The sequence below is a fragment of the Salmo salar genome, chromosome ssa15, assembly GCF_905237065.1.
Source record: "Salmo salar chromosome ssa15, Ssal_v3.1, whole genome shotgun sequence".
Taxonomy (NCBI): Eukaryota; Metazoa; Chordata; class Actinopteri; order Salmoniformes; family Salmonidae; genus Salmo; species Salmo salar.
The window spans coordinates 21,005,086-21,019,540 of NC_059456.1; the positions used below are offsets into that span (position 1 = coordinate 21,005,086).

General features: G+C 43.3%; 1 protein-coding gene across 1 annotated transcript; it reads right to left on the bottom strand.

Moving 5' to 3' along the window:
- Nucleotides 1-10,696: 10,696 nt before the first annotated feature.
- On the bottom strand, nucleotides 10,697-12,037 carry LOC106571036 (histidine-rich glycoprotein-like). The gene is made up of 2 exons (XM_014143670.2): nucleotides 11,828-12,037; nucleotides 10,697-11,419 (listed from the first exon to the last, which is right to left on the bottom strand). Exons 1-2 carry the CDS (start codon nucleotides 12,035-12,037, stop codon nucleotides 10,697-10,699), a joined length of 933 nt encoding a protein of 310 aa, XP_013999145.2.
- Nucleotides 12,038-14,455: the final 2,418 nt, after the last annotated feature.

Below are 14,455 nucleotides of genomic sequence, written 5' to 3' on the forward strand. Positions count from 1 at the left end.
TAAAACAACACCAGACCTTCTCTGAGACTTTGATCAGTCAGCTCTGTGAAAGATCTAGTTCCACCCTTTAGTGTTTTAAGCCTGGGTGAAACAATTGAAACCTGCATGCTGTCATAAAAGATCCAGGAAGGACATCCCGTGGATCGAACATGCCTGGCCTCCAACCGACCCCCAGCCCCCTAACCCCCAGCTCTAAATCATCCACAGGTCCTGGCTCCTCTGTACCTCCACCCCCCCCTCCAACCGACCCCCAGCCCCCCCCTAACCCCCAGCTCCCGGGTCTAAATCATCCACAGGTCCAGGCTCCTCTGTACCTCCAACCGACCCCCAGCCCCCCCTACCCCCCAGCTCCCGGGTCTAAATCATCCACAGGTCCAGGCTCCTCTGTACCTCCCCCCTCCAACCTCCCCCCAGCCCCCCCTACCACCCAGCTCCCGGGTCTAAATCATCCACAGGTCCTGGCTCCTCTGTACCTCCACCCCCCCCTCCCCTCCCCTGTACACCAGACCCCCTCAGCTCCTCATCCTCAATCCCTCATAGATCCTCCAGCCCCCCCAGCCAGCCCTCCATACCCCCAATAGGTCCGGTCCCCTAGCACCTCTCCCCTGTACACCAGACCCCCAACCCCCCAGGCCAGCCATACCCCCAGGTCTAAATCACCCCTTGGAGACCTGTTGTGGGTTAGAGGGGGTTGGATGTCAGGTTAAAGCCCCTGAGGCCTAACGTTTGACTAAAGATAGCCAGGGGAGACACTGGATGGCGAGAGCCTGCCTGCATGGTGTCCTGATAGATAGATATTTCTTACCAGGAATGCCCCAAGTGAATTACTGTCATGGCCCCTGTGTGTTGGTGTCCCAGGCAGTGTGTGTGCTTGTGTGTGAGTGCATGTGGGGGAGGCAGGTAGCTTAGTGGTTAGAGTGTTGGGCCAGTAACCGAAAGGTTGCTGGATCGAATCCCCCGAGCTGACAAGGTAAAAATCTATCGTTCTACCCCCTTAACAAGGCAGTTAACCCACTGTTCCCCGGTAGGCTGTCATTGTAAATAAGAATTTGTTCTTGCCTAGTTAAAGGTTAAATACATTTTAGAAAGTGTGTGTGTGTGTGTGTGTGTGTGTGTGTGTGTGTGTGTGTGTGTGTGTGTGTGTGTGTGTGCGTGTGTGCGTGCGTGCGTGCGTGCGTGCGTGCGTGCGTGCGTGCGTGCGCCTGCGTGCGTGACCTGGACGGCGACGCAGGCACATGGGCTGAGGTGAGAAAGACATGAAAGATCCTTGACATGACGGGTTCAGAGATCCTCTCAGACTCCTTGACATGACGGGTTCAGAGAGCCTCTCAGACTCCTTGACATGACGGGTTCAGAGAGCCTCTGTCTCCTTGACTTGACGGGTTCAGAGAGCCTCTCAGTCTCCTTGACATGACGGGTTCAGAGAGCCTCTCAGACTCCTTGACATGACGGGTTCAGAGAGCCTCTCAGACTCCTTGACATGACGGGTTCAGAGAGCCTCTGTCTCCTTGACATGACGGGTTCAGAGAGCCTCTGTCTCCTTGACATGACGGGTTCAGAGAGCCCCTCAGTCTCCTTGACATGACGGGTTCAGAGAGCCCCTCAGTCTCCTTGACATGACGGGTTCAGAGATCCTCTCAGTCTCCTTGACATGACGGGTTCAGAGAGCCTCTCAGCCTCCTTGACATGACGGGTTCAGAGAGCCTCTGTCTCCTTGACATGACGGGTTCAGAGAGCCTCTGTCTCCTTGATATGACGGGTTCAGAGAGCCTCTCAGTCTCCTTGACATGACGGGTTCAGAGAGCCTCTGCCTCCTTGATATGACGGGTTCAGAGAGCCTCACGGTCTCCTTGACATGACGGGTTCAGAGAGCCTCTCAGTCTCCTTGACATGACGGGTTCAGAGAGCCTCTCAGTCTCCTTGACATGACGGGTTCAGAGAGCCTCTCAGACTCCTTGACATGACGGGTTCAGAGATCCTCTCAGTCTCCTTGACATGACCGGTTCAGAGATCCTCTTCGTCTCCTTGACATGACGGGTTCAGAGAGTCTCTTCGTCTCCTTGACATGACGGGTTCAGAGAGCCTCTGTCTCCTTGACATGACGGGTTCAGAGAGCCTCTGTCTTCTTGACATGACGGGTTCAGAGAGCCTCTCAGTCTCCTTGATATGACGGGTTCAGAGAGCCTCTCAGACTCCTTGACATGACGGGTTCAGAGATCCTCTCAGTCTCCTTGACATGACGGGTTCAGAGAGCCTCTCAGGCTCCTTGATATGACGGGTTCAGAGAGCCTCTCAGACTCCTTGACATGACGGGTTCAGAGAGCCTCAGTCTCCTTGACATGACGGGTTCAGAGAGCCTCTCAGTCTCCTTGACATGACGGGTTCAGAGAGCCTCTCAGTCTCCTTGACATGACGGGTTCAGAGAGCCTCTGTCTCCTTGACATGACGGGTTCAGAGAGCCTCTCAGTCTCCTTGACATGACGGGTTCAGAGAGCCTCTTCGTCTCCTTGACATGACGGGTTCAGAGAGCCTCTGTCTCCTTGACATGACGGGTTCAGAGAGCCTCTGTCTTCTTGACATGACGGGTTCAGAGAGCCTCTCAGTCTCCTTGATATGACGGGTTCAGAGAGCCTCTCAGACTCCTTGACATGACGGGTTCAGAGATCCTCTCAGTCTCCTTGACATGACGGGTTCAGAGAGCCTCTCAGGCTCCTTGATATGACGGGTTCAGAGAGCCTCTCAGACTCCTTGACATGACGGGTTCAGAGAGCCTCAGTCTCCTTGACATGACGGGTTCAGAGAGCCTCTCAGTCTCCTTGATATGACGGGTTCAGAGAGCCTCTCAGTCTCCTTGACATGACGGGTTCAGAGAGCCTCTGTCTCCTTGACATGACGGGTTCAGAGAGCCTCTCAGTCTCCTTGACATGACGGGTTCAGAGAGCCTCAGTCTCCTTGACATGACGGGTTCAGAGAGCCTCTTCGTCTCCTTGATATGACGGGTTCAGAGTGCCTCTCAGTCTCCTTGACATGACGGGTTCAGAGAGCCTCTCAGTCTCCTTGATATGACGGGTTCAGAGAGCCTCACGGTCTCCTTGATATGAAAATACTGAAGGCTAACAAAAGTTAAATAAGGGTTAAATAAAGAAAAAATATATTTTATTATATTAAATTATATTTATATAATATATAATATAAATATAATATAAAATATATTATATATTTTTTTATTTAAGCTTTATTTAACCAGGTAGGCCAGTTGAGAACAAGTTCTCATTTACAACTGCGACCTGGCCAAGATAATGCAAAGCAGTGTGACAAAAAACAACAACACAGGGTTACACATGGAATAAACAAGCGTACAGTCAATAACACAATAGAAAAATCTATATACAGTGTGTGCAAATGGCATAAAGAGGTAAGGCAATAAATAGGCCATAGTAGCGAAGTAATTACAATTTAGCAGATTAACACTGGAGTGATAGATGTGCAGATGATGATGTGCAAGTAGAAATACTGGTGTGGAAAAGAGCAAAATAAAAATGAATAAAAACAATATGGGGATGGGGTAGGTAGATTGGGTGGGCTATTTACAGATGGACTATGTACAGCTGCAGCGATCGGTTAGCTGCTCAGATAGCTGATGCTTAAAGTTAGTGAGGGAAATATAAGTCTACAACTTCAGCAATTTTTGCAATTGGTTCCAATCATTGGCAGCAGAGAACTGGAAGGAAAGGCGGCCAAAGTAGGTGTTGGCTTTGGGGATGACCAGTGAAATATACCTGCTGGAGTGCGTGCTATGGGTGGGTGTTGTTATGGTGACCAGTGAGCTGAGATAAGGCGGAGCTTTACCTAGCAAAGACTTATAGATGACCTGGAGCCAGTGGGTCTGGCAACGAATATGTAGCGAGGGCCAGCCGACGAGAGCATACAGGTCGCAGTGGTGGGTGGTATATGGGGCTTTGGTGACAAAACGGATGGCACTGTGATAGACTGCATCCAGATTGCTGAGTAGAGTGTTGGAGGCTATTTTGTAAATGACATCGCCGAAGTCGAGGATCGGAACGATAGTCAGTTTTACGAGGGTATGTTCTGGCAGCGTGAGTAAAGGAGGCTTTGATGCGAAATAGGAAGCCGATTCTAGATTTAATATTGGAATGGAGATGTTTAATATGATGCTGGAAGGAGATTTTAAAGTCTAGCCAGACACCTACAGTTGAAGTCGGAAGTTTACATACACTTAGGTTGGAGTCATTAAAACGAGTTTTTCAACCACTCCACAAACTTCTTGTTGACAAACTGTAGCTTTGGCAAGTCGGTTAGGATATAAACTTCGTGCGTGACACAAGTCATTTTTACAACAATTGTTTACAGACAGATTATTTCATTTATAACAATTTCCAAACACCTGAAAGTACCACGTTCATCTGTACAAACAATAGTACGCAAGTATAAAACAAAAAACAAAAAATTTATAAACACCATGGGACCACGCAGCCGTCATACTGCTCAGGAAGGAGACGTGTTCTGTCTCCTAGAAATTAACGTACTTTGGTGCGAAAATTACAAATGAATCCCAGAACAACAGCAAAGGACCTTGTGAAGATGCTGGAGGAAACAGGTACAAAAGTAGCTATATCCACAGTAAAACGAGTCCTATATCAACATAACCTGAAAGGCCGCTCAGCAAGGAAGAAGCCACTGCTCCAAAACCGACATAAAAAAGCCAGACTCCGGTTTGCAACTGCACATGGAGACAAAGATCATACTTTTTGGAGAAATGTCCTCAGGTCTGATGAAACAACATTAGAACTGTTTGGCCATATTGACTATCGTTATGTTTGGAGGAAAAAGGGGGAGGCTTGCAAGCCAAAGAACACCATCCCAACTGTGAAGCACGGGGGTGGCAGCATCATGTTGTGGGAGTGCTTTGCTGCAGAGGGACTGGTGCACTTCACAAAATAGATGGCATCATGAGGAATGAAAAGTATGTGGATATATTGAACAACATTCTCAAGACATCAGTCAGGAAGTTAAAGCTTGGTCGCAAATGGGTCTTCCAAATGTACAATGACCCCAAGCATACTTCCAAAGTTGTGGCAAAATGGCTTAAGGACAACAAATTCAAGGTATTGGAGTGGCCATCACAAAGCCCTGACCTCAATCCAATAGAAAATCTGTGGGCAGAACTGAAAAAGTGTTTGCAAGCAAGGAGGCCTAGAAACCTGACTCAGTTACACCAGCTCTGTCAGGAGGAATGGGCCAAAATTCACCCAACTTATTATGGGAAGCTTGTGGAAGGCTACCTGAAACGTTTGACCCAAGTTAAACAATTTAAAGGCAATGCTACTAAGTACTAATTGAGTGTATGTAAACTTCTGACCCACTGGGAATGTGATGAAAGAAATAAAAGCTGAAATAAATAATTCTCTCTATTATTATTCTGACATTTCACATTCTTAAAATAAAGTGGTGATCCTAACTGACCTAAGACAGGGAATCTTTACTTGATAAGGAATCTTTACTTGATACTTTGATAAGATGACAAAAACGAATATTACCAATTGAACAACATTTATTGCAGGATAAATCAACGTTAGTATTACATAGCTGGCCATAAATGGATGTTGCATTTTATTTTATGGGTTATTTAGGCTTTTTTTTAACCCATTGATTTCTGCTACAATATAGATAATAATACCATTAGGCATTATTATTATGATCATTATTATTATCAAAGATTGTCTTTTGGTCTCAGTTTCAGGAATGGCAAAAAAAATGTCAACATTTACTTGGCGCTAACTCTGCAGATAGCACTGCTGGGTGATTTGAAAAGTCACAGTCAATCAATCATATAATAATACTCTTTCATTTACAATCTGTGGGAGTATTTTGCTCTGTAATAAAGCCCTTTTGTTGGGAAAAAAAATATTCTGATCGGTTGGGCCTGGCTGCCAAGTGGGTGGGCCCATGCCCTCCCAGACCCACCCCATGGCCATACCCCTGCCCAGTCATGTGAAATCCATAGATTAGGGCCTAATTCAAATCAAATGTATTTATATAGCCCTTCTTACATCAGCTGATATATCAAAGTGCTGTATAGAAACCCAGCCTAAAACCCCAAACAGCAAGCAATGCAGGTGTAGAAGCATTTATTTCAATTGACTGATTTCCTTATCTGAACTTTAACTCAGTAAAAATATTGTCCATTATATAATTTCTATTATAGTGACAAGATATTCGAGTGACCGCTCTAACAATGGAAATACATGTCCTCAAAGATGGAAGGCAGGTGGGAAGAGGCGAGATCAGGTGGGACCATTCTAGCCAATGAGAGGGTAGATACATATGTTAACAACAAACCATAGAGACAGATAGAGGACTCATCTTTGTATCTTTTCCATTATAGCGTATGTGACAATGTCATTGAGTCTATCTCCATTTTAAAGTTGTCCATTTTCTTCTTCTTCATTGGTTGATTTCGCTCCACCCAGTTGACTACTTTAAAATGGTGGAATCCCTCAATGGCAATGTCCATGCTAAAACAGGTTATATCCATGATTAGTCCTCTATCTAGCTCCATGACAACAGGCGCTACTCCAATATAAAGCCGTTTTTGGGGAAGTTGCCAAAATGTCATGTGCGTCCACTTATATCAGTGCAATCGTAACAACCTAACCATTACAAAACTCCTAATCGATCAAATAAGCCTCATGTAGCAAATTAGCAATTACATTTTTTTTAACCAAATTTGACACTCTCTCACTGACCTCAATACAAATATTTGTGGACAGATTTTGGGCTAAGCAAAACCTCTCGCCTTGCCTTTTTCTCTCTGGCTATATCTTTACATTAAAAACCAAAGTCTGTCAGATTTCCAGTCATTCCAATTAATTTAATATCTCTTGATCTTCAAAATAGAACTTAGAAATATAGATTAGCCAAACTGTTTTACCTGAGCATAAACCCAAAAGCTAAGGACTAATTAGCCTACTCTGTTGTTTACGATTTTGTTTTCATGGAGGACTGATTGGGCTCATTGAGTTTAGCTGAAAAGTAAAATGCCGCTCTCATGGAATAGCCTGCTTTGAGCACTACTGAAAAGTGCTATTTACATGTGAAAAATGAATGCCATATGCTGAATTTGCTATAGGCCTGTTGTTTACCTTTTTGTTGGTTACACTTTGATATCTCGATCATTTGCAGCTGATTAAAGTCTATCAAAAGTGTGCGAGTTTGAATATTTGTCTTTTGGGACTATGGACATTCTTTTTGAATCAGCATAAATTAGATTGAGAAATAAATGTCCCACTTGTGGTCTTCTCAAATTAAACTTGTTTTTGACAGTATGGAGCCCAACACCACGGTGGGGTTTAGAAGGGAGGAACTCCCTCAAACTTCTATTCCATAGGCTGGGATCCTCACTATGCAGCTGTTGCAAGAGAACATTTTTCACTGGCTGTCCACTGGTCGCAAAAACAATGAGCGATAGGCAGCTTAAACTTCTTCAATTCAACTATTACTGGCTTAAAATACACATATACTTTTGTGAACAGCCATCCACAACAACCACAACCCGTAAGGCGCAAAAAGTTAAATGACAGCGCAGCAGAGTGATTCACATCAATGTAGTTATCAATAATAATAGTTACATGACAGAGCAGCAGAGTGATTCACATCAATGTAGTTATCAATAATAATAGTTACATGACAGAGCAGCAGAGTGATTCACATCAATGTAGTTATCAATAATAATAGTTACATGACAGAGCAGCAGAGTGATTCACATCAATGTAGTTATCAATAATAATAGTTACATGACAGAGCAGCAGAGTGATTCACATCAATGTAGTTATCAATAATCAATAATAATAGTTACATGACAGAGCAGCAGAGTGATTCACATCAATGTAGTTATCAATAATAATAGTTACATGACAGAGCAGCAGAGTGATTCACATCAATGTAGTTATCAATAATAATAGTTACATGACAGAGCAGCAGTGTGATTCACATCAATGTAGTTATCAATAATCAATAATAATAGTTACATGACAGAGCAGCAGAGTGATTCACATCAATGTAGTTATCAATAATAATAGTTACATGACAGAGCAGCAGAGTGATTCACATCAATGTAGTTATCAATAATAATAGTTACATGACAGAGCAGCAGAGTGATTCACATCAATGTAGTTATCAATAATAATAGTTACATGACAGAGCAGCAGAGTGATTCACATCAATGTAGTTATCAATAATAATAGTTACATGACAGAGCAGCAGAGTGATTCACATCAATGTAGTTATCAATAATAATAGTTACATGACAGAGCAGCAGAGTGATTCACATCAATGTAGTTATCAATAATAATAGTTACATGACAGAGCAGCAGAGTGATTCACATCAATGTAGTTATCAATAATAATAGTTACATGACAGAGCAGCAGAGTGATTCACATCAATGTAGTTATCAATAATAATAGTTACATGACAGAGCAGCAGAGTGATTCACATCAATGTAGTTATCAATAATAATAGTTACATGACAGAGCAGCAGAGTGATTCACATCAATGTAGTTATCAATAATAATAGTTACATGACAGAGCAGCAGTGTGATTCACATCAATGTAGTTATCAATAATAATAGTTACATGACAGAGCAGCAGAGTGATTCACATCAATGTAGTTATCAATAATAATAGTTACATGACAGAGCAGCAGAGTGATTCACATCAATGTAGTTATCAATAATAATAGTTACATGACAGAGCAGCAGAGTGATTCACATCAATGTAGTTATCAATAATAATAGTTACATGACAGAGCAGCAGAGTGATTCACATCAATGTAGTTATCAATAATAATAGTTACATGACAGAGCAGCAGAGTGATTCACATCAATGTAGTTATCAATAATAATAGTTACATGACAGAGCAGCAGAGTGATTCACATCAATGTAGTTATCAATAATAATAGTTACATGACAGAGCAGCAGAGTGATTCACATCAATGTAGTTATCAATAATAATAGTTACATGACAGAGCAGCAGAGTGATTCACATCAATGTAGTTATCAATAATAATAGTTACATGACAGAGCAGCAGAGTGATTCACATCAATGTAGTTATCAATAATAATAGTTACATGACAGAGCAGCAGAGTGATTCACATCAATGTAGTTATCAATAATAATAGTTACATGACAGAGCAGCAGAGTGATTCACATCAATGTAGTTATCAATAATAATAGTTACATGACAGAGCAGCAGAGTGATTCACATCAATGCGCTACAGAGATTATCAATAATAAGTGATATCCGTATTGCCCGTAGGCTACACCAGGGTTCCCTAACTCGATCCTGTATTCTAGTCATGGCTCATCCGAAAATAACAACTTTTGTACGCACCTTTTCTATTCATATAAACTGTCTTTGTACTAGGTCCTAGGACAGACCATCTCTACTACATGTGAGAGAGAGAGAGAGAGAGAGAGAGAGAGAGAGAGAGAGAGCTCCCTGTCTCCTTATAAACTGACCTACTGTAACCTACAGTAACAATACAGTCTGGTTTCATGATGTACTGTAGACATACATTTGATGTAGAAGACAGTGTCTTAAATACGATCAGCTTTTTGTAATCTCCAAACAGTCAAGGGAGTGAGTGCCCTTTAACATTCCTTACTGTACCGTACTGTATAAACATATTTAAAATACAATTATCATCAGATGATACAGTGCTTTATACAGTTCCACTTCCCCCCTGAGATAAAATCAGCCCTTGGTTGAAATGCTCATACATGAACACTAGTCCTTTAGAATTCAACGATACTATTCAGCCAGCCTGTCAGCTGATTGGGTGGGGTACTACTCCTGCTTTCCTTCCCGTGATATAAGTTTCATTGGAAGCGGTTGAGCCCTCTCTTTCAGCAGTGTTCACTGTTGAGAAACGGTTCTCCTTCCATAATATCAGTTATTTCTCTCTCTATCCTTGTACACGCACGCATGCACGCGCGCACACGCGCACACGCACGCACGCACACACACACACACACACACACACACACACACACACACACACACACACACACACACACACACACACACACACACACACACACACACACACACACACACACACACACACACACACACACACACACACACACACACACACACACTCCTCTATATCCTGTTGGACGTCAGTCTGTCTGTCAGGACAGGAGTGGGTTCCCTGGTCGGTCGAAGTGCTCAGCTCAGCCAGACGGTGGATGAATGTTGTTTTTTGTACCCCTGGTCTGTGTGGGCTAGCCTACAACTCACCACCACCTAACCCAACTCTGGCTGGGTGGAGTGGAGAAGAAAACACGGTGCCGCCATACTCTTTAGTGAGTCACCCTGCCTGCCAGGTCTCTCAGTCTGGCCTCTCGCCTCAAGACAGTTTAGAGATCCGTTTAGAGATTTGTTTAGAGATTCGTTTAGAGATCCATTTAGAAATCCTCTCAGGAGGGCCTGTCTGAGGAAACTATGCATTCTGTTCATATCCATGTTTTCTGCTAATGAGGTCTGGTTGAATGTCTGTTCCCTGTATAGTGCACTAATTTTGAACAGGATCATAGGACTCACAGGGCTCATAATGCTCATAGGGCTCATAATGCTCATAGGGCTCATAGGGCTCATAGTGCTCATAGGGCTCCTAATTTTCATAGTGCTCATAGGGCTCATAATGCTCATAGGGCTCATAATGCTCAAAAGGCTCATAATGCTCATAGGGCTCATAGTGCTCATAGGGCTCATAATGCTCATAGGGGTCATAGGGCTCATAATGCTCATAGGGCTCATAATGCTCATAGGGCTCATAATGCTCATAGGGATCATAATGCTCATGGGACTCATAGTGCTCATAGTGCTCATAGGGCTCATAATGGGACTCATAATGCTCATAGGGCTCATAATGGGACTCATAGTGCTCATAATGCTCATAGGGCTCATAATGCTCATAGGGCTCATAATGCTCATAGGACTCATAGTGCTCATAGGACGCATAGTGCTCAAAGTGCTCATAGGACTCATAGTGCTCAGAGGGGTCATAGGACTCATAGTGCTCATAGGACTCATAGGACTCAGAGTGCACATAGTGCTCATAGGGCTCATAGTGCTCAAACAACTCATAGTGCTCATAGTGCTCAAATAACTCATAGTGCTCATAGTGCTCATATTGATCATAGTGCTCATAGGACTGATAGTGCTCAAAGGACTCATAGGGCTCACAGAACGCATAGTGCTCATAGGACTCACAGGACTCATAGTGCTCATATGACTCATAGGACCCATAGTGCTCATAGGACTCACAGGACTCATAGTGCTCATAGGACTCATAGTGCTCAAAGGACTCATAGTTCTCATAGTGCTCATAGGACTCACAGGACGCACAGGACTCATAGTGCTCATAAGACTCTTAGTGATCATAGAACTCATAGGACTCATAGTGATCGTAGGACTCAGAGTGATCATAGGACTCATAGTGCTCATAGGACTCAAACTGATCATAGGACTCATAGTGCTCATAGGACTCATAGTGATCATAGGATCATAGTGATCATAAGACTCATAGTGTTCATAGGACTCATAGTGAACATAGGACTCATAAGACCCATAGCGATCATAGGACTAATAGGACTCATAGTGATCATAGTGATCATAGTGTTCATAGTGATTATAGGACTCATAGTGTTCATAGTGACCAGAGGACCCATTGACTCATAGTGATCATAGGAGTCATAGTGCTCATAGGACTCATAGGGCTCATAGTGCTCATAGGACTCACAGGACGCTCATAGGACTCACAGAAATCATAGGACTCATAGTGATCATATGACTCATAGTGATCATAGGACTCAGAGTGATCATAGTGCCCATAGGACTCAAACTGATCATAGGACTCATAGTGCTCATAGGGCTCATAGTGATCATAGGACTCATAGTGACTCATAGGACTCATAGTGATCATAGGACTCATAGTGATCTTAGGACTCATAGTGCTCATATGATTCATAGTGCTCATAGTGTTCATAGGACATAGTGCTCATAAGACTCACAGTGCTCATAGTGATCATAGGACTCATAGTGCTCATAGGACTCATAGGGCTCATAGTGCTCATAGGACTCATAGTGCTCATAGGACACATAGAGCTCATAGGACTCATAGTGTTCATAGAACTCATAGTGTTCATAGGACTCATAGGACTGATAGTGTGCATAGGACTCATAGTGTTCATAGGACTCAAAGGGCTCATAGTGATCATAGGGCTCATAGTGATCATAGGACTCATAGTGCTCATAGGACTCATAATGATCATAGAACTCATAGGGCTCATCGTGATCATAGGACTCATAGAGACTCATAGGACTCATAGTGATCATAGGACTCATAGTGATCATAGCACTAATATGACTCATAGTGCTTATAGTGATCATATGACTCATAGTAATCATAGTGATCATAGGACTCATAGTGATCATAGTGATCATAGGAATCATAGTGATCATAGGAATCATAGTGATCATAGGACTCATAGTGATCATAGTGATCATAGGACTCATAGGACTCTGATCAACAGTAGTGCACTATGTAGAGACTAGGGTCCCATTTGGGACTCAGTCAATGTATTCAGGTGGATGTATTGGTTTTACCATAAGAACCCTCCAAGGGCTTATTTCCCAGAGATCTCAGAGGAGCCGGAGAGAATCAATCCACTATCGTCACACAAAGAGGCCCTTTTATATATTTTTTTAACTCAAAATTCCAAACAGGTTTCCAAAGTCAAGCAGAAGCGTAGGGTGTTTGGTTTGTATGGGTTTACACTGCCGTAGGCTTTCTATTAGAACCCATGCTGGAGGGTAGAGGTACAGGGTAGGGGTGGTGGGGGAAGTGGAGGCAGTATAGCTACTGGATGTTCTCTCACACACACACACACACACACACACACACACACACACACACACACACACACACACACACACACACACACACACACACACACACACACACACACACACACACAAAGGAGGGCTTTCTTCAGCAGGCTTTATTTTGCTTTCTTAACTCCTACTCCCATTAAATCTCTTTTACACGGCTCTGCATGAGTCCAGGAGACGTGAGAGAGGAGTCAGTTGAAGCAGGTCAGTAAGTCAGAATGTGCGTCACAAATGGCACCCTATTCCCTGTGCAGTGCACTACTGTTGACCAGAGGTCTATGGGTCCAAGTGTAAAGTAGTGCACTAAAATAGGGAATAGGGTGCCATTTGGGACGCAACCCATGCAGTCAGTTAGGCAATATGTTGAGCGCACTCAAGCATGAGGTTAGTCAGCCCCTGAGGACCTCACTGAAGGACTCCGAGGACCCATCTAGGGCTCCCTGAAGCTGTCAACTCAACAACAATCACCTCACTTTAAAGAATAAATCCTAACTTTAGTATCTAAATCATGAATAAATCATCTAAATGTACTGTATCAGCACAGAACCCCTGACAAATAAAACAAAATAGCAACTTTGTGTTTTAAAGTACAGTACATTTATCACTGAAGCTGTCAACGCACAGCTATCACCTCACTGTCCTATCATCTAAAATTCACTTTCATACACGCAGTACAATACCCTTATCCCTGGAGAAATACCCTTAAACCAAACAATGTGGTACCCTTAACCCTGGGGGACTACCCTTAAACCAAACAATCTGGTACCCTTAACCCTGGAGAAATACCCTTAAACCAAACCATATGGTACCCTTATCCCTGGAGAAATACCCTTAAACCAAACAATCTGGTACCCTTAACCCTGGAGAAATACCCTTAAACCAAACAATCTGGTACCCTTAACCCTGGAGAAATACCCTTAAACCAAACCATATGGTACCCTTATCCCTGGAGAAATACCCTTAAACCAAACAATGTGGTACCCTTAACCCTGGGGGACTACCCTTAAACCAAACAATGTCTCAGCACTAGCAGCACTAGCAGTAACTTTGTAGTAAAGCTATTCTCAAGTTTCACGTTTTGTGTTTTTCTACAACTAACAACAACTTCACTCTCACGATGAAAGCTTAAAACACAAGCTATGTTGAAAACGTGCCTAATCCACAAAAAAATGCTTTTCTGTTCAAAACAGATAACAAAGACTACTTTGAATGGTTTCTGCTTTTTCTCATGGGAGAACAGTGCCAAACCAGCAGCCACAAACTGACTGGGACTGCCTAGAGAAACAGAGACAGACAGAGAGAGAGAGAGACACACACAGAGAGAGAGAGAGACAGAGAGAGAGCCCTTTGAATTGAATTGACAGAGAGAGACAGAGAGTAAGAGAGAGAGAGAGAGAGAGAGAGAGAGAGAGACAGAGAGAGAGCCCTTTGAATTGAATTGAGAGAGAGACAGAGAGTGAGAGAGAGACAGAGAAGG

What these genes read in the sequence shown, in the direction of transcription:
- LOC106571036 (XM_014143670.2), bottom strand. Translation starts at nt 12,037, where the DNA reads ATGAGTCCTAAGATCACTATGAGTCCTATGATCACTATGAGTCCTATG. An exon ending in GTGAGTCCTATGAGCGTCCT is followed by an intron (nt 11,420 to 11,827) that starts GTGAGTCCTATG and finishes GCGTCCTGTGAG; the next exon opens with TCCTATGAGCACTATGAGAA.